At 42.5% G+C, this 20,721-nt stretch overlaps 1 protein-coding gene across 1 annotated transcript; it reads left to right on the top strand.

Moving 5' to 3' along the window:
• Positions 1-492: 492 nt before the first annotated feature.
• ATP12A (ATPase H+/K+ transporting non-gastric alpha2 subunit) lies at positions 493-19,507 on the top strand. Its single transcript, XM_061368475.1, has 23 exons — positions 493-756; positions 2,398-2,541; positions 3,925-3,984; positions 4,829-5,032; positions 5,576-5,689; positions 5,842-5,976; positions 6,485-6,602; positions 7,079-7,347; positions 8,064-8,262; positions 8,764-8,873; positions 9,427-9,561; positions 9,824-10,016; positions 10,494-10,669; positions 11,655-11,791; positions 12,414-12,564; positions 14,237-14,405; positions 15,084-15,238; positions 15,852-15,975; positions 16,286-16,431; positions 17,008-17,141; positions 18,028-18,129; positions 18,721-18,812; positions 18,989-19,507. Exons 1-23 carry the CDS (start codon positions 748-750, stop codon positions 19,015-19,017), a joined length of 3,105 nt encoding a protein of 1,034 aa, XP_061224459.1. The 5' UTR covers positions 493-747; the 3' UTR covers positions 19,018-19,507.
• Positions 19,508-20,721: the final 1,214 nt, after the last annotated feature.

Below are 20,721 nucleotides of genomic sequence, written 5' to 3'. Positions count from 1 at the left end.
GCTGTTCTGGTAAGTGCTTCTGCTGAAAATGCACCAGGAAGTGCCTTTTTCATCTAAGCATGAAGGTTAAAACCAGAACAAATGCAAGAATTCAAAGCAAAGCCCAAGCTAAAAGGCTTAAGGGAGCACCACTCCACTAAATCACTGTGAGCACCTAAACAGGGCAGGAATCTGGTTTCTAGGGACTTTAGGCAAGCAAACCTCATGGGAACAGACAAGACAAAAGGTACATTGCCACCACAGCTGGGAATAAGGGGACTCCAGTGCTGGAAAGTCTCTGAAGGAAACTCTTTGCTTCTAGCAAGATGAATAATACACCTGGTTCCCTACTTGTGAGCAAACACTACAAAGGAATAATTAGAAACTATCTGACCTGAAACCCACATGCCCATTACTGTGGTATTTTTCCACCTACTACAGGTGAAACAGAAGATGGGCTGGACCTGGAAGGGGAGGGGTGGAGTGGCAGCACAAGATGCTGATTTATAAAGCACTGGCAAACACTGTTCTTTCTCCACAGGCTTTGGACACTGAACCCGTCCTGCCTAAAGGATGCTGAAGTGCAAGCAGGACTGCAGCTAACATCTACTGGGCAGTGGAGAGGGAGCTACAACCTCTGTGAGCTCGTGCACTCCAACAGCCAAAACTGCCCTGAGCCACTTCATTCTCCAGTGGAGCTTTTGCTTTTCATCCAGAGACTTTGGCTTGCCTGTTTCACTCCATCAGGGAAGGAATAAACTCTCCAACATGGTAAAGGTGAGTACACTGTTCACAGAGCTGCTGCTACTGCATGTGTATTTCTTCTTAAGAACAAGCATTAAGTTTTAATATAGTTATCTATATTATAAATGTGAGCTAAGTTAAAAATGGAACTGTTTAATGACTAAAATGTTCACTGTAGATGGATATGCACCTCTGATCCTAAAAAGTAAAGAGATCAGAGTGGATGGGGAAGAATTCTAGGAATGGCTAGTTTCACAATCAACAGTTCCATGAACACTATCCCTTTTGCAATGCCAAAATCTGAGATTTTATGAAAACTTGCAGGTTAAAGGCTATACATAGATCCTGCATAGGCATGATCAATAGATTTTACTAACTTCACTGATTTTCTTTGTAATTCTCCTCTGTCTGCTAAGTTCTCACAATAGAGAGCTGTTTTCTTCCTCTCCTCATCTCTCTACTTTAAGGGGATTTGAAAAGCTGAACAGATTCTTGGCTAGGATTGTTAAAGAGAGGAGGAGGAGAAGGAGGAAGGTGAATGAAAAATCTCAATAGAGAAACCAGGCTGTGAACCTTCAGTGAGGTAGCAAAAAATAGAGCTGCTTATAACAGACATGCCCTTTATTTGGGGTATGTATCACCAAGCAAATTCAAATGCTTTAAGGAAAAGCATTTCAGACTTTTAACTCCCTAAACCACTTGCCAGCTCTTAGCTTTTCCCTTCCTTGAGATAACAATGCCAAGACTTCAACATTCCTCTCATTAAAGGGCATCTGAGGATAAGACGCCACTTTTGAGTTCAGAACAGCAGTAACATGTCCCAGTCCTCTTGTTCTTTAATTGTTGCTTCCATTACTTTATCTCTCTGGTTTAGTCTGCATGTAATTAAGTCATCTACTCTCAACTCATCTGAAATATCATATCTACAGGAGTACAAACACTGACAAATGCCCTGCAGAGTGTGTATGTACTCATCACACAGCAGCCTATGAGCTCTGCTGTCCCACTAGCAGAGCACACCATCAGATAAGATCCAACATGACTGTCCTGAAGCTCTGATGCTTAATGCATAAGGAAGCCTCTGAAATGGGGTCAACCAATAGTTCTTCCAAGGCATGGCATGTAGTTTACAAGATAATTAGGATCTGGAACATTATGATTAGGGAAGCTGGTTGAATTCGCAACACAGGAAGTTTGCCCTTCAAACTCCAGTATTAAAAGTTAGGAAACAGCTCAATCCCAAGTTATTAATCGAAGCAAAACTTTCTCACACAAAGTTCTCAATGAGCAGTTTTCCCTCCCTTTTCCTTTCCCAAATCTTTTGCTTTTACACTGATTTCTTCTTGGAGCTGATAAATGACTTAATGGCTTTGAGATCCCGGGGCAGTATTCCTATACTTTGTGTTAGACCATAAAGTACTACAAGTGTTGCACATGCCTAAAGGAATCATGCAATGTACATCTGCTGAAGACTTGCCCATGATTAACACAGGCTGAAGAAACCTCAGGATAAGAAATGAACTAACACTCAAAGCTGCTAGGAGTAAGAGCAACAATGTGTAGCTTGTTTAATAAAGTAGTTTTGTCAGAGTTTGACTTGTTTGTGGTATTTTTTTCCTGCTTCAAGTCCCAGCAGATGCTCCCAACAATGCCAAAACCTTATTTCTTTTACAGAAAAAGTCTGATATTTACTCGGTTGAGATCTATGGAACAAGAGACGTAGAAAAAACAGAGTTTGGAGAAGAGGCAAAGTACAAGGACTTAAAAGGCAACAAGAAACAAAAGAAGACAGAAGAACTTAAGAAAGAACTGGAACTGGTGAGTGCTGCTAAGCTCCTATTACAGCTGACAGGACAGACAGCCTCTACCCACTGTCTGAATGAAGGCTGGTGAAGAGGAGGGAAGTGCTGATGCACGGTCATTTTAACTCAAAATCCTAACACAGGGAAGGATTCACTTCCTCATGCCAGAAGAAAGCTGTGCAGGATTAGTACCTATAATGAGCTGATAATTCTAGCTTAATTAAGCCACCAATGGTACAGAACGTTATCTCCTCAAATGGAATAACTGTAACCACTATTTCCTGGGAACTGCAACTTGCATAGTGAACCAGGAAACAGAGATGCTTTGATCCAGAGATTTCTAGTAGATCTAAAAGCACACCTCAGCTTTAGGCAGGTTTCCCCCCCCTCAAACTAACTGCACTGTACTTCAAGGACACTCTATTAAGCTCAAGAAACTTGAGTTTTACTACTGACCTGCTGGCTGATCTTGGAAAAGTTGGCTTCCTCTCTATACTTTCCAGTTTCCCAATCTGAAAAATGAAGGTAATTATAGTGACCTTGTTTCTGAATAGCTCTGAGAGCAACTCAAAGGACACTCTACTTATGGGCCAGATGATATTTCAAAGGCAAGGAACCCCAAAAATGGACCATCTGTTTACCCATCATGTTTCCCAGGTCTACCCAGTACTAGCTAATTCCCAATGTATTCTTTGCCACCAGGGATGTAACATTACTCCCATGTTTCTAAAGAGAAACCAAAGCACAGACAAGTTAATTGACTCATCCAAGTACCAATGAATCATTCTGTGAAAACAATTGTGAGATCCCTCACTTCTTGGCTTCTAAATCTCAGTTTGGCACAAGATGTAATTAGGTCAATGACACCACAGAAGTGTCACTGCAGAGAAAGGAGAACTTTGAGATTTCCCTCTCCCGCACCCTTTTTAACTGTGGTTTGAGTCATTTCACACACCCTGCCTGTCAATCAAGTGCAAAGACTGCTGTCACGCATACCCTGACACCGCGCTCTTTCTTCTATGAACATACTGCCTGAGGTACCAAATGCTTGAGTCCCATAGCATGTAAAGAGGATCTATTTATCTAAAAGCAGCACAGATATTTGTAACAAGCAGTATTAACATGAAATCACCATTCTGTTCTTGTGACAGATTTGCTGGAGGAGGGAGCTATTTACAAAAGTGCTCTCCAAAGAAAATTCCACCTTCTAGTGGAAGATATTTTGCATATCAATATGCAAGTTGCATTTTGTCTATTCACGAAAGTGGGATGTCACACTAGCAACTGGATCAAGTGGATCCATGGTTCCAGATCCAGGCAGTTTGAACATTCCCCAGCTGCTGAAATAAAAATGTCACCATTCTGCTCACTATCATTTTCTCTTTCTTTTGGAATCCAGGATGACCACAGGCTCAGCACTTCAGAACTGGAGAAAAAGTATGGTACCAGCATCAGTGAAGTAAGTGCATACGCATCACTAAGAAACTGCCTGAATCAGTTTGCCTCTGGGTTACCCAAAGCTTTCTAGAAGCAGTAGGAAAGCATTCAAACTAACACACTCATACATAGGTGTACGTGGAAATGCATGCATTCATGCTCCCATTAAAGCCTAAGCCAGCCAACATGCAGCACTGACCTGGATTTAAACTGGAGTTTCTCTCAAGCCTGAAGAAGCCTGAACTACTGATCTGAAATCAAAATCCCTGCTCAAAACTCAGGACCCATCAAGACTCAAAGCTCCCATCAGGACCTCTGCTTTTCTATAGTTTTACCCACTATTTAGATTTCACTACAATTCATTTCTCACTGGCAGTGTCTGTAACGATTCATACCAAGAGTGCACTGGAAATGATTTTATCTTGAAGGAAACACTAGATGAACTATACACCCAAGTCCCTTTGACAGCAAACATTCAGATATCAAAGCAGCATGGTCAGAGTACAGACAACAATGTCAAGAAACCCACGAACCACAAACTTCTTGGTGAACATGCAGAAACAGCAGCAAAAGAACCAGTGTCTGGTTTCCCCCAGCTTTCCAAGCACTTGGTACAGGTGTACTTGACAGATAACTGACAGAATGAAAACTCTGAATGGACAAAGCCCCAGATCCAATGCTCCAGTAAAGAAATACCTATTTCTTCCTAGCAGCTAACCAAGAGTAGCCACTCTGAAATCAGAAGGGTTGGAAGTCAAAGATGCAGGTTGCTACAGCTGATCTGTGAAATGACCAACATTATTTAAGGGTAAACCAGAATCTGTTTTATTGTGCCTCCCTTTTAAACATGTCGTCTACTTTTGCAGGGTCTCTCCAGTACAAGAGCAGCACAGATTTTGACGCGGGATGGTCCCAATGCACTCACTCCTCCCAAAGCCACCCCTGAAATCGTGAAGTTCCTTAAGCAGATGATAGGAGGGTTTTCCATTCTCTTATGGATAGGAGCTGTCTTCTCCTGGATCTCATTTGGCATTCAGCTTGCCCAGGGAGCTGAGTCACCCTTTGACAATGTAAGTAGTTGAATAACCGCAGAGTATTGGAACCTGTGACAATCTAAGTAATTTAAATACTACTTCAGTGTTATTCAGTAACTACAAGGAGGCCTTTTATTCTTTCAGGACTCTCCCCCCAGTACTGAATGTTTCTGATAAATGCTCAAATACCTGACATACCGCTCCTGCCTAAGAGTGCCTATCTGAAGGTTTTATAACCACATAATACTTGAATACTTATAACAGCAAAACTAAAGTCCAGAAAGGACTCTGGAGTCTTGGACTCCATTCACTTATGAGTAACTCTGCTAGGAATACAATTTGTCCAGGTTTGTGTCAGGTATAGTTTAGAGAGAGATGGGAAACTTGCAATGAAAAGCTCTTTTCATACTCAAAAAGCTTTATTTGATCATTAAACTTCAATGGTCTTTTCTTCAGTCTTACCCTGACCAATACCTCGCTTTAAGTCTCCTGAAACAAGAGAGAACTCAAATGTATTCTAGCAGAAGAAATGTTGAGTATTTGTCTCAAATTAACCAGATTGTGTCTTTCATTGATCAGCTCTACCTTGGAGTAGTCCTGGCACTGGTTGTCATCCTCACTGGCATCTTTGCTTACTATCAAGAAGCTAAAAGCACAAACATCATGGCCAGCTTCAGTAAAATGATTCCACAGGTGAGAACAACCGATGCATTTCATTTGAGACAAGAGTTCATTCTGATAATGCACCTCAAAGTGACAAAAGCACAGCAAGCCCCACCTGAACATACCCCTTGAGGTTCAGAGGATGGCACATGGCTAATTTTTGTCACACTTGTGTCTTTCAGCAAGCTCTGGTCATCAGAGATGGAGAAAAGAAGGAGCTGCCAGCAGACCAGCTGGTGGTGGGAGATGTTGTGGAAATCAAGGGTGGAGATAGGATCCCAGCGGACATTCGGCTGATCTTTGCTCAGGGTTGTAAGGTACTTTGAAGAGCACGGGGTATTACAGCTAAAGATTGCCTGCACACCCAATATGAGTGATTAGAGCTTTAATAAGTCATAATCTAATTAAATCATAGACTGCAGCAGCTATACTGTGATGCTCAGCTCATCTAGGACTAACACCTCTGCTCTCTGAACACTAAAAGCAGCCATTAGGTCAACACCATGTTCTAGCAATGCCCTTTGCCAGGCCAGAGGCAGAAATACCAACAGATTAAGGGGTTCCGCAGACCTGCAGGCAGATCTTCAAATCATGTATTCTTTCAGGCTGCTACTGAAATGCCAGTGACAGACACACATCATTGACAGAGCTGAATTCCCACAGGAATAGGATCCTTCAGTGATAACAGCAACTCTCTCAGAGAAAAGGAAACAAGAGATGATGGTCCTGTCACCCATTATTAAATGTGTCACCACCTTGCCTTCTGGGCTAGACATAACTGCATATGACTAACTTTAATCCAGGCATATCTCCGTTTCATTAAAGGTGGACAATTCCTCACTCACAGGGGAATCAGAACCACAGTCTCGCTCCTGTGACTTCACCCACGAGAACCCCCTGGAGACCAAGAACATTGCCTTCTACTCCACCACCTGTGTGGAAGGTATGTACAGAGAAAAAGGCCTAATAGTGGTTTCATTGCAGTCTTTCCATCATTATGTTAAGAACTGCCAAGTTGCAAATGCTTCTGAGTACTTGTGGATGCTCCTGTGTGAGGGCTCTGCATATGTAAAGGGGTTGTTCCTATTCTCAACAGTCAAAGGTATGTGTGTCATACCTGACAGTCTATCTGCTACAAGACTGTACAGTGCCCAGGCTAGCACTACAGTCCTACTGCAATGCAATTAAATACCCCAATTAATAAAAATGCTTCACATTTTCCTTTCTCTTCACCAACATGTAAGATTTCTAAGGGGAAGAATGTAAATTCTGGGGTGAAGTCTCAGCCACACTAAGGCTGAGAAGGGTCTTTGCCTGGGTTCAGAATACAGGAGCAGTCTCTCCTGGAGCTGAGTCTTATTCCTTTAGTATTTTATTGACAGGGGTTTATGACAGTATTTTATCTCTTTATCTCTCCAGGCACTGCTACTGGCATTGTAATCAACACAGGGGATCGCACTATCATTGGGAGGATCGCCTCCCTCACCTCAGGAGTAGGAAATGAGAAAACACCCATTGCTATTGAGATAGAACATTTCGTCTACCTGGTGGCAGGAGTAGCCATTTCCATCGGTGTTCTCTTCTTCATTATATCTGTCTCTATGCGATATAAGATCCTGGACTCCATCATCTTTCTAATTGGCATCATTGTGGCAAATGTGCCAGAGGGACTGCTAGCCACAGTAACAGTAAGTCTATGTTTGAATTCACTGGTTGCCTCTGTAATACTCTTAAGTCATCATCACTGTTCATCACTCCTAAGTCATTACAGTACAACACTAACCAGTGAAGAACAGACTACTAAGTGACTATTTATTAAGTGACTGAATTTGAAATAGTGGTGGTTTATTCCATGAAACTGGAATTCTGGCATAACTAATCTTATGATAATTAATCTTAGAAGCTGCAGCACAACCATCCGGTTTGAAACAAGGTTCTTCAACTACTGTTCTCTCTCAATTGCTAACCAGCAGAATAATGTGACTCACTTCTCTACAACCTGTTCCTATTTGTACCCTAAAAGTCACATTCCTCTTAATAACACATATAAGGCAGCACTAATAATATTCTTGGCTGGGAAAAGAACCATTTCAGGATTCATTAAGTTATTGACTAGGAGCTTCCCCCCCCACCCAGTACAGGTTCTTCCATCTAAAACCTCCTCTAGACTGATAATAACATTCTTATTTCTATTAGTGAGTTTTTCTCAGCAGCAAATGTGCTGGTTACAGCCAACCCTCTGATCTCAGTAAGGCTATTACAAAAGATAACGCTTTTAAAAATTCTCTTCCTAAAAGAAAACCCATCCCAAAACAAACACAACCCTCCCAGCCGAAGTATGTACTCCCAATGCATCACTCTCTAACTGTGCCTCACCAATAGTGACCTGAACTTCTTCTGCCAGGTGAGTCTGTCCCTGACAGCCAAGCGGATGGCAAAGAAGAACTGCTTGGTGAAGAACTTGGAAGCTGTAGAAACGCTTGGCTCTACCTCTGTCATCTGTTCTGACAAGACAGGGACCCTCACACAAAACAGGATGACGGTTGCTCACCTCTGGTTTGATAATCAGATCTACTCAGCTGACACCAGTGAAGATCAAACAAGTAAATATGGCAAGGGAGGGGGGAACTGGGAAGGGGCAACTACCTGGATCAAAGCTCCGTATCTACAGCTGTCAAACTGGTGTCAATGGGAATGCCTTTAGCTAGACAGACCAGACATGTCTGTCTTCCATGCATAAGTGTAGTGTGCATTAGCAAAGTCACTTATTCACACACAGATGTGAAAAACTGAATTAATGTCTGCATTTGACTCACATAAAGTAAGTCTGGAGGAGGTTCTGATCCAAATCTTTTTGCTGACAGTAAATTTAGTTGGGAAATAAACCAAGAACTGTCATGTTTTGTCATGTCTATGATTCTATGTAACCCAGAACTGCTAAATGATGAATGTGAGGGTCTGCATCAAATGGTTTTCTGTAACAGAACCTATCAAAAGAACAGATTTCTTCTGCAAATAATTCAATCCTGTTGTTTCAAACTTAAGTGTCTACCTCCATCATGTAATATGCTAAAGGACACAATGTGTGTTTTGTTTCCTCTCAGCCCAGCCTTTTGATCAGAGTTCTCCATCATGGACAGCATTATCAAAGATTGTAACGCTCTGCAACCGGGCAGAATTCAGACCAGGACAGGAGAATCTCCCCATAATGAAGGTACTGCCTAGTACACATCATCTTATTTCTCCTCCTCTGAAACAGTAATACATCAAGTTGTTCTGTTTGGCTTTAGTAATCACTTCCATTTTATTACACTAACCTTCTAAGTTACTATTTATAGTAGTATCACTGCTAAACACTCACAGGAAGTTTAAGATGGGAAAGAAAAACCACACAGCCAAAAGCAACTGTACATTGGAAAAAGAACACACTAGCAATTGCTATACTATTAAAAGCCATCTGATTCCTTGCATCAGTCAGTTCACCCATACATGCCTGCTGCTATGCTATAACTGCATTACAGTGCCACCACAATAACCTGAAAGTGATCACAAATCAGCTTTCACAGTATCTAACGCTAATTTCACTTCTTTGCTGTAGCAAAGATGCCCCACATTTCTACTGTAATACTTTTCCAGGAGGACTTGAATATAGCAGTGCAGATTCATTGCTGCTTAAGCACAGAACCTGATACAGAACCATGCAAGCTCTCCTGATAGAAGCACAGAATTGCGTGTTCTATAACCAGTTTCTTCTGTTGTGCACACAGAGAGTTGTGGTAGGTGATGCCTCTGAAACAGCTCTGCTGAAATTTGCTGAAGTCATTTTGGGCGATGTTATGAATATTAGAGCACAGAACAAGAAAGTGGCTGAAATTCCTTTCAACTCCACCAACAAATTCCAGGTATGTTTGATTTTTTGGAGATTATGCCAGATTGTTTCCAACTTCAAACTATTTCTATCACTGGGTCTAACGCAACTATCTGTGACCTAGGAATCTTGATGGGGTAATTCAATGACAGGGTAAATTTAAGCTATAATTTGATGGACTGTATGATAACCTCATGGAGAAGAAGAAACGTTACTTCAATGCGAAGTGACCCAAACTAGAAACAAGCGAGGGTCACATATGCTCTTTCAAATCATTTCCTATCTCTGGCACACAGCTTTCCATTCACAAGACCGACGATCCCAACGACAAACGCTTCCTGCTGGTGATGAAAGGCGCCCCCGAGAGGATTTTGGAGAGATGCAGCACCATCATGATCAACGGCAAAGAAGAACCACTGGACAGTGAAAAGGCAGAAGCTTTCCAAACAGCATACATGGAGCTGGGGGGCATGGGAGAGAGAGTGCTGGGTGAGTCCAACTAAAGGGACTATCAGAGAAGTGCGGTGGGTTTAAAGCTTGGTGCAATCTAGTGTTTGGAATTCATTCCTCCTGCACTAGAGGGGAGAAAGGAAAGCATACAGCCTCCTAAGCAGAGTGTTAAAAGCACACTGACAGCCCCCAAGATATCTGTGGCAGAGATGCCCTTACTGCTCTTAGACTGATGTTGATCTGCCACACTGAAGAGCCAAAAAGCCCCATGAGTAATCCACAAAGGAAACCACTCTTCCCTGCTGGCAGTATCCTTATCTTTGCCACATGGAACACTGACTCTCTATGAACTTTGATGTGAAGGTTACAATGGCAGGTCAAAAGAAATCCTCCATAAAAAGCTATTGGTTGAAGACACTAGGGTTCTATGGACAAGAGCAAAGCCTTAAGCTATAGAACAAGTTCTCTTTCTCCCACTACTTCTCGTACACCACATGAACCCAAGTTTCTTTTCAGGTTTCTGCCATTTGTACCTGCCTGAAAATGAGTTTCCAGACACCTACTCATTCGACACAGATTCCATGAACTTCCCAACCTCCAACCTGTGCTTTGTTGGGCTCTTATCTATGATTGACCCACCTCGCTCCACAGTGCCAGACGCTGTCTCAAAATGCCGCAGTGCTGGGATCAAGGTAGGGATTTTACAGTGAAAAATGCAGTGATTCTATAGAAAGATTCATGATAACAAAGCTTTTAAGATCTTCCACTACATTGTCATTGAGTGTCTTTCTAGCAACAACTGCCAAAGCCATAAATACTTGTTAATATAATTGTGACTTGAAGGCCATGAGAGACAAAACAATTTCAGTGGGAATTGGATGATAGGAAGTGCATGGAACCCCAAAACTGGAAACCCAAAGTGGGAAAGGCTCAGATACCATCTCATTGGATCCATTTCTAGAATACAGAACCCATGCCAGCTAGACTTACTCATTGTAAGCACAATAAGGTTACAGAAACAGTTCTTGAGAAGTCATTAGGACACAGGGCTACACCTGATAAGAACTTCTATGCATAAGTATCACTAATCTCAAGCTGTTCAAGTATAACCTGAAGCAGTACTTCTAATTCACTCCAGGGGACCCACAAGTGAAATTTCAGCTCTAGGCAGAGAGGCAATCTTGCTAAAGAAAAGAAAAACAGTATTAGGAATTACCCATCTCAGATGAGTCCCAATCCTGGGGACATTTTCTATAGTCTGAAGACAGGTCTGGCAACTTTTCTTCAATAAAACCAAGAAAAAATGTGTTTTATCTGTGAGGACACCTCTGTCACAAGGATCTGGTTTACAATGCAATATTCTAATGAATCCTCGCCTTTGAGTATACTTACTAGAAATCCTTACATAAAGGCTTCTTTATTCTGCATTATTCTAACCCTGCCGCCTGTTACAAGTTCTTCCTTTATAGCCCTGATAAACTATCACCAATAACAAAAGATAAAGACCAGGTGTCAATACAGAGCTAAGTAATTACTGGCCATAATCTGATACTGCTATGTACATAGCACACATTTCCATGTTCAGGCTCCAAACTGCTTCCTGGTCTACCACAACCGAGCTATTTCCCCTTATCTCGCTCCAGCCACTGCACACACATCCGCTTGTCCCTTCCCCAGGTTATCATGGTTACTGGTGACCACCCCATCACAGCCAAAGCCATTGCCAAGAGTGTGGGCATCATCTCAGCCACCAGCGAGACCGTGGAAGATATTGCCAAGCGCCTCAACATCCCTGTTGAGCAAGTCAACTGGCGGTAAGAGCACACAGACTACAAGGGGTACCCCGGGCGTCAGCGCCTGCAAGCCAAAATGCCTTTCTGTTTCTTTATCTATCCATCCAGCATGTCACCTTTACCTCAATAACTACGTGTCTAGGTCAGTGGCTCTCTCCTCTGACAAAACTCAGCAAATTATACTTTGCAGATCTCGCTGGACTTTGCTGTCACGGCCCATTTGACAAAACACACACGTGAAAAGCAAAGTGCAGAATCACACAACCCAAGGACCATCAGTCCCAATTCTTCTTTCAGCCTTTAAATGTGACAAAAATAACATCACAAAAGATAAAAACTCTTCACAGAAAAGATGTCCTCCTCTACTGTCCACCCTCCCACTGAGAGCTCTCTTTAAAATGCTTTTCCCGCTGTTCTGTCTGTTCAAGAAGCTTCAATGACTCCCCTCCGTATCCAGGTAACTGTAATTCACTCTGGATTTCAACAGTGGCTTTCATTCAGCACCTGCTGATTAACAACTAATGCTTCTGAAATTAACTCAACTTGTGCTCTCTTTACTACCTGCATCCATTCTATGAGTGCACTATTTTTATCTCAGCCCTTTGGTTGGAGAATTTACCCAGCTTTCCCATGGCTCTTACAGAGAAGCTACAGCAGCAGTAGTTAATGGGATGGAGCTGAAGGACATGAGCTCGCAGCAGCTGGATGAAATCCTCTGTAACCACTCAGAGATAGTCTTTGCTCGGACATCACCCCAACAGAAACTGATTATAGTTGAAGGCTGCCAAAGGCAGGTAAGAGCTGTACAAGGGTAGACACAGATATATGTCTAGAAGGTATTCATGAGGCAGATATCATACCAGAAGTGAAAGGGTGGAAGCCAATTTCCAGTGCTCTCTAAGCTCTGTTTATTCTCTTTCTACCGTGCAAGAGCATTATCTAACAAGAGTGCCACAAACACTGGCTGCACAGAGTCCTGGCTTGGAGTGGTACCCAGGGTCTCCCTTTTGCATATAAATCTGGGAAGCTGCTGTGCTGCACATAAAGGCTCCTGGGCAGAGACTGTTTGGGAAGGAGCCTTCCCCTCAAGAATTCTTTAAACCCAGATAAAAACAACGTGTTACCACATCCTCCCATCTTAATCTCTTGTGGCCATTTAGACCTATGCATATCCTGCCCACAGGAATGTTTAGAAGTGAAATGGTTTAGTACTGGACTTGGGAGTGGTGGGGTTGATCTTAAAGGTCCTTTTCCAGCCCAAATGATTCCATGACTCTAAGGTATGAACCCCTCAAAACATCACAGCATGATTAATGTAGGACCAAGCCTTATCTGTGTTCCTTTCAAAGCTGTGAAACAACCCACAGGAAGCATGATTTAAGGAGTTTGTCCCATTGGCAATATGACATACAGGAGCGCAGAGGGCAGCCAGTGCAGGAGGCAGAAGGGAAAGAAATGACATGTGTAGAGCTCTGAAAGAGATTCAAACTGTCATCAGAAGATTCTCCCCTCAGATATGCCATCTCCAAGTAGATGCTGTGAATTGAAAGCCACATGACTGCTGTGCCTGAACTCTGCAGAGGAGGAGATATGGCACAAGACATTGTTTTATGCTAAGCTTTCCAGTCAGCATTATCAGCTCTTTGGGTTGAAGACCTGCTTTCAGGATGTGTAAAAAACAAGGATGAAGTCTTCACATTTCATCCTTTCTGAATGGCCTGTGGCAAACGTGTTCTGCACTGCTCAGACACCAACACTCCTCATACATTTGCCTCTTTAACTGATGAAAAGGAACATCCTCCCCACTCAACTTGTGCCAGCCAGTCTACATGCTATGTTTAGTACTTAGAGCTTATAAGCCCTTCTGTACACGGCAATATTTATAGGTAGTGACACTGTGCTAAATCCCCCCAGGGACAGGACATTCAGTATTTATATTAATCAGTTTGACAGGCTTTTTTCCTCACTCAGAACATTCTGTATTGCTAGCAAGCCAGGAACTTCTGCATCAACTTTTGTTATCTGTAGTGAAATATAACCAAGAAACCAAGTTGAATAATCAGGTTTTTCCATCTTTCGGATTACTAGTGCAATTCTAGCACAGAAGGCAATGTCTAGAAGTTGTTGGGATCAGAATGGGCACCAGCTGAACAGTTATGTGACTTACAAATGAGATGAAAACTGACTGATTCTGTAAGAACATCACAAAAAAGAAGACAAGCACAGAACAGATTCCCCACAGACAAGCCTTGGTGTTCCCCTTTATATTCCATAGAAAGCAATGATCAGATTGTGTTTTATGTGCATCTAATTAGAAGTCTACTCTCTAGGATGTAGGAAATCATATCCCTGAATTTCCTGAATAGTTCTTCCGGAGATTTAAAGATGTAGAATGTGACTATCCTTAGGGGAAGACAGCACCATCTCCTCACAAACCCCACATCTGGATCCTTTTGTGTGTTCCAGGGAGCAGTCGTTGCTGTGACTGGAGATGGAGTCAATGACTCCCCAGCTCTTAAAAAGGCAGATATTGGAATTGCTATGGGCATTGCTGGCTCTGACGCAGCTAAAAATGCAGCCGATATGGTCCTGCTGGATGATAACTTTGCTTCTATTGTCACGGGAGTGGAGGAAGGTAAAAATAACGTTGCTATCCCCTTTCTCAGCTGAAAGCTGCTGACAGCTGCACAGCACTGGTGGGGCCTCCTGATCCTCCCCTCCTGGTTCACCCCCGTTTTCTTTCTGGCTTTGGAAATGGGATTTTGATATGTGGAAAAAAAGGGAATTAAATCCATTTAGAACATGGCAATCAGACAATAAGTGAATCATCCCTCCCTTCTCACAGACAGCATCGGTCTGCTGTCCCTGCTTGTTCACACTCCAGACAAAAGCACTTCCCATCTTGTTCCTATGCAGTTCTGAGCCTCACAAAGGCACAAGCTGCTTTCTCTATGTTTTCACTCTATTACTTGCTCACACATCACCTTCACCATGCTCCACCTACGACAGTAACACATATTCCACTCTTCTCCCACCATAAAGAGCTTATGGTGTCCATTAAAGCTACAGTGTATTGTGAACAGGGATTTTTCCCTCAATCTTTATGACTGAAAGAGACTTTTAAGTTTTCATGTCAGTTTTCAGAAGCCTCTATGGGAAGCAGGTTGGTATTTAAAAGAACAGACCCAAAACATACGAGGGAAGCAGACAGAAGCAGTAAATGCTTTCACTTCATTTAGTTGAAACCTGACCTTTTCCTTTGGAAAGCAGTGATGACAATTAGCTTTTACACAAGTGTTTCTTTTTCCTCCAGGCCGCCTCATCTTTGACAACCTAAAGAAAACAATTGCCTACACCCTGACTAAGAATATTGCTGAGCTCTGTCCCTTTCTCATCTATATTATTGCCAGCATCCCACTGCCCATTGGCACTATCACCATCCTATTCATTGACCTGGGCACGGACATTGTAAGTTGGGGTCTTTGTAAGCTATTTTCTGCTGAAATCATGCCACTTTTGAGGGGCTGGGTGCAAAGGGACAGGTAGAACACAGGAAGATTTAGCTGTTTTACCCTGCCTTACTACTGAGTAACAAGCTAATGAAAGAGTAGAGGGCTAGATTAAAAGCAGCCAGGTACAGAGATGAAGAGTAGAAAGGAAAACCTGTGGAGGGGGAGCAGAAAGAAAAGACTTCTATCAATGCTGACAAGCAAACTTAGCCTGCAAAACACAGTGTGTTTCAAGCAGGAGATCATAGAGATTGCTGCAGTTACTGCAGGGGAGGAATACCAGACATCTCATTAGAGCCCAGCCCAGGGAGCTGAAAAGACCCTTTAATGTTTTCAGGCTCCTCTAGGCCTTTGTATTGTCCTATGATCATCAGACCCATGAAACAGTTTCAGACTTCCCTCAAATCCTTTGCACATGTCAAAGGGATGCTACACGGTTCGTTTCATTTGTTCTGTGTATAGTGACAAGGCAGGGTACAGCAACAGAACCACCCAAGAACAGACACCTTTCTGATAAGCCTCCGAGCAGCAAACATTGGCACCAAGACTCTGATGGTTTATTTGTGTCCTAGATCCCCTCTGTTGCATTAGCCTACGAAAAAGCCGAGAGCGACATCATGAACAGGAGACCTCGTAACAAAAGGAAAGACAGGCTGGTGAATGAGCAGCTCGCTATATACTCCTATCTGCAGATTGGTACGTTGGCCTGTTCTCTCAACTCTTGTGTCAGCAGAGCAAGCTGAACTGATTCATTTCTTAGGAAAGGGGGACTGAAACTCAACCCCTTCCCCAGGGACACTAACTCATTCCAGTTGCTCATTATTCAACAATATAACAGGTTTTTATCTAGAGATCAAGAACCTTAGAGAACCAACAGCTCTAAAACTACCTTGAGATGCATGGCGAGTTTCATGCCATAGGAAACAGATCAACACTGATACCCAGCACATTCCCCTGTGCTCCTAAATTTGGCTTCTTCCTCATTTCTCCCTCTTTGCTTTTGCAGGTATCATGCAGTCAGTGGGAGCCTTTGTAACCTATTTTACTGTGTATGCTGAACAAGGCTTCCTCCCTTCCACGCTGCTCGGAGTGCGAGTCAACTGGGAGAACAATGCCATCAATGACTTTGAGGATTCATATGGACAGGAATGGGTAAAGCAGCACTAAAACATCCCTGGCACTGCCTCTGTCCTGAAAAAGAAAGGATTAGGGAAAGACAGAGAGAGGTTTAAATGCAACAAGAATTCGATTTCATCGAATGGCCCTTCAGGACTCTTTAGAGCTTCCTGCCACCCAACTCTTTCATCACACTCTATTCTTTCATCCATTCTTTCACAATTTGCCACCTTCTGATTCAAAGCCTCTGGAGATGCACCTTCTTCTCTGGACTTCATGTTTAGCCCCATCATAATCTCTCAGCCCTGCTTCTGAACAGCACTACTGAGAAGTACTCTGCAGCCTCTTACTCCCCCTCACTCATTCTGCAGGACTCACAAGACACAGGAGCCATTAATAAATCAATATAAATACCTCTTTGTACCAAGCTCGTGCTTCAGCTTATGATTCATCAGCAGACTAGGACAACTGGCCAAAATCTGATCATTATATATCTAAATCAGAATTAACTCTGCATTCACACCTTCGTAACTGAAATCCCACTACAAAGGTTTGCAGTCACCTACACGAGTATCTGACAGAACAGAGTTTGATTTTCCCTTTGCTTTGCAGACTAAATACCAGAGGACGTACCTGCAGTGGACTGGCTACACTGCCTTTTTTGTCAGCATCACCATTCAGCAAGTTGCTGACTTGATCATCAGGAAAACACGAAGAAATTCCATTTTCCAGCAGGGTCTTTTCAGGTAAGCTTTGGAGGCATTTTACCTGACGCATGAGGGGATAAGTTAACCCACCACTAGTTGTAGAAGGCACCTGCACTACACTTCTACACTAGATCAGCGATGTAGTCCATTCACATCCAGCCTTTGTTCAAAGACAAGAGCTGGCTTCGAGCAATTGCAAATCTCAGACAAGCCATTTGTACACCTCCCCTCCTTCATGAGAGAGGCTTTCTTTAAACAAAAACATACTGGTTACTCTGAAAATCCATCAGCTTAAAACTAACTCTCCATTCATTAAATTGTTAACTGTAGAAAAGGGAATTTGCTCTCCGGGTTATTAACTTCCTTGTGTAGTGATCAATAGACAGAACATTTAGACTTGTCCAAGTGAACAGAGACTCTGAGGAGATACTACTGAACAAACCCTCTAAGGTGGTGCTGGCTTCCCTCTGCACCTTCAATCCCATGGAAGCCAGGGAGTTAAAAGCATCTAGTGGGACAGAGACCACACATAACAATTGGCACTTGGAGTATTTCTGACAGGAAAGCAGATTGTTTTCCTTTATCTGCAGGCACACAGCCTACACCTCTATACATTTCCTTCTTGCATTTACACGTGAGCTACCACGTGAAAATCCACAGTGCAGCCAGAAAACACCACTAACACACGCTGCATGTCTAAAGCTTTAATCTAGGTAGGTCAGGAATGCTACCAGGAAAGACAGAGGCATATGTAGTATAAGACAGTGACCCAAAGTCTGCCACTTGTGTCATGCTCATCATCTGGTGCAGATCATTCCAGCTGGCTCCAGAGCACAGCCACAACACTGGATGTGGCACAGCCTTTGCATCAGTGCTTTATGCATGGACAGAGGCTTGTAACCCTTCTTCTTTGGTTCTCTTGCAGGAACAAAGTCATCTGGGTGGGTATATTCTCCCAGATAGGAATTGCTCTGATTCTTACCTATGGTCTGGGACACGTTACAGCCCTGAACTTCGCACCACTTAGGTGAGTGTCATTGCCAGTATACTTCCCTTGCCCTCAAACACACATCGGCTTGACATCCTGCCAGCAGCTGACAAACAGGAGCAGGATGCCCATGGAGTATAATGTAAGGATTTTAACATATTCAATAAGAAATATGCAATAATCAAGTGTTCAGGTTGGACAGGGCTCGAAGCAACCTGGTCTGATGGAAGATGTCCATGCCCATGGAACTAGCGTTAATGTCCTTTCCAACCCAAACCAGTGTGATTCATTATGAAGAGCAGGGTGGACAATTTCTTGGCCAAAAAGAGTATTATTTGCATAGTTTCCACACACACACAAAAAAAAGCAGCACTACTTTATCTGCTAGATTTACTACCAAGGATTCAGTAACCTACTTGTGTAGGTGATATTTTTCCAAGAGTCCCAATATTTTGGCAAGATTTAGATACTTTATTTTACCCAAGCAACCTTTATTTTAAATACATCACTATAAGAAATGTCCCTTTTTTCTTCAGTCTTCAGAGGCTGTAACACCATCAAGCAACATTTCTTTCTAAGCAGTGTCTGGAATAGATTCATTCAGTTCATTCATTTTTCTCCCCTTCCCAGGTTTCAGTACTGGTTTGTGGCTGTACCATTTGCCATCTTGATATGGGTCTATGATGAAGTCCGCAAGCTCTTCATCAGAAGATACCCAGGGAGTAAGTAGAGTTCTTTCTAGTACTTCAATATAAGGTGTTCTTTGCTACCCTTTCACTCATACACCCACTTTAGCTGCTGCTGGCAGGTAAATTGCTTAAAAACAGACCATTTGTTCTCAATTTTCCTTTCCAAGGAAAATATAACTAAAACCCCCATCTCCTCTCTCCTATTGCAGGCTGGTGGGACAAGAACATGTATTATTAAGACACATCCTCATCACTGGTCTTCTTCCTCCTTATGGAGAGCTTCTTCTCCCCCGCCTCACAAAGCCTCTGCTGCTTGAATGTCCTGTCTGTGCAATATCAAGCATGGGTTCGCCCCATGATGGGGTGAAGGAATTTCATGAATATAAGAAGAAATAAGGACTTCAGAGGTTGATGAATCACCTCCCACTGTACTGTAAAGATGACACTTGTCTCAAAATTGGAAAGCTACCTATTTATGTGACAAGCACAATTTTCCCTCATTCAAACTTGGAGAACACCGAGAGGAAAACACATGTAAAGGGAAAAAGAAGACAGAAAAATCCATATAATCCAAGGCATGAATTTGCACTAAAGGTGGTGTTTGACGATTTTCTTGTTTTGGTGGAACCGAATTCCAAGCAAGTGCATACATAAACCTGTATTCCCTTAGCAAGGGTGAAAATGCTGTATAGAAGTAATTTGATAATAAAACTTTTTCCAGAAAACAATTCTTTTTATCTTCTTATAAAGACTATGAGAAACGGAGTGGAACAGGAAAGGACCTAACCTATGCCAGGGCAAAGAGGAAGGAGGTGCATGTTTTGTCCCCATTAGCAGACCAACATACCTCAAATCCTTGTTCAGTTTTGACAAACACATCTTGAATACCAAGACACAACTGGCTGATTGGAACACTTTGAGACATCAAATTCAGCATTCACTTTCCAGTCTTTATGGCAAAATAGACTTTAGTATGCACTAGATACATACTGGAATGGGTTGCCAAGGGAAGTTGTGAATGCTCCATCCCTGGTGATGTTCAAGGCCAGGTTGGACAGAGCCTTGGGTGATATGGTTTAGTGTGAGGTGACCCTGCCCATGGCAGGGGGGTTGGAACTTGGTGATCTTAAGGTCCTTCCCAACCCTAACTATTCTATGATTCTATGACTTAAAAGTTCTATTTGAAACCAGGTCTTTAATACGGTCATTTTAACAAGAACCAGTAGGTACCATATCTTGCTTAGACAAAGGTGAATGATAAATAATGTGTGTTGATATTTAACATTTGAATACAAGTCTAGACAAGCTTTAGAGAAGAAACAAAGGCAGAAAGAGATCTCCTGTTATAAGAAACAGCAAGAGGGATTACCAATGAGAAACAAAACCAAGGAAGAACTGAGGGAGGGGAAAAAAGAGTGTTTTCCAGTTTAAAGCCTATTCCCAAAAGTGCACACCTTTATGTGATAGCAGCTACTTTGCATTTCATGAGCCTCTTCCTCAAAGCTCCTCTCCTTAATACCTGGCTGGGTATTACAGGAATATCAATTATATTGGCTACCAGCATTTTTTCACATACAGACATCATTGCAAAGGAAGAAGGAAGAGTGACACAAAATAAGGATGTAAACAATGGGTGAGTCCAAATTGCAGCTATATGTGCTGCTTATCACTTGGTAATTCACCAACCAGTATGTGGGGTGCCAAGCTGAGTCATTTCAGCACCTTGTCATTTGTCATAATCAGGACTGATTTGTTTTGTCTTCTGCTTAAAAGATAGGAAAAATATGAGAAGCTATATGGGCAAGCAACATAGCCCACTTTCCACCAGCTATAGATCTGCAGTCCTTACCCAAAATGATGTGTTCAAATATAGACACGAAGAGGAATGAAAACAGGGGGAGCAGTTTTTGCACAACATGGAGGCAGTCAGTGAGCAGAACCA

Source organism: Neopsephotus bourkii, unplaced genomic scaffold, assembly GCF_033783945.1.
Source record: "Neopsephotus bourkii isolate Nb327-2 ecotype Australia unplaced genomic scaffold, CSIRO-AGI_Nbou_v1 NB_1433, whole genome shotgun sequence".
Classification (NCBI taxonomy): Eukaryota; Metazoa; Chordata; class Aves; order Psittaciformes; family Psittacidae; genus Neopsephotus; species Neopsephotus bourkii.
The sequence above is the reverse complement of the archived record's forward strand: the minus strand, read 5'-3'. Positions and strand labels throughout refer to the sequence as shown.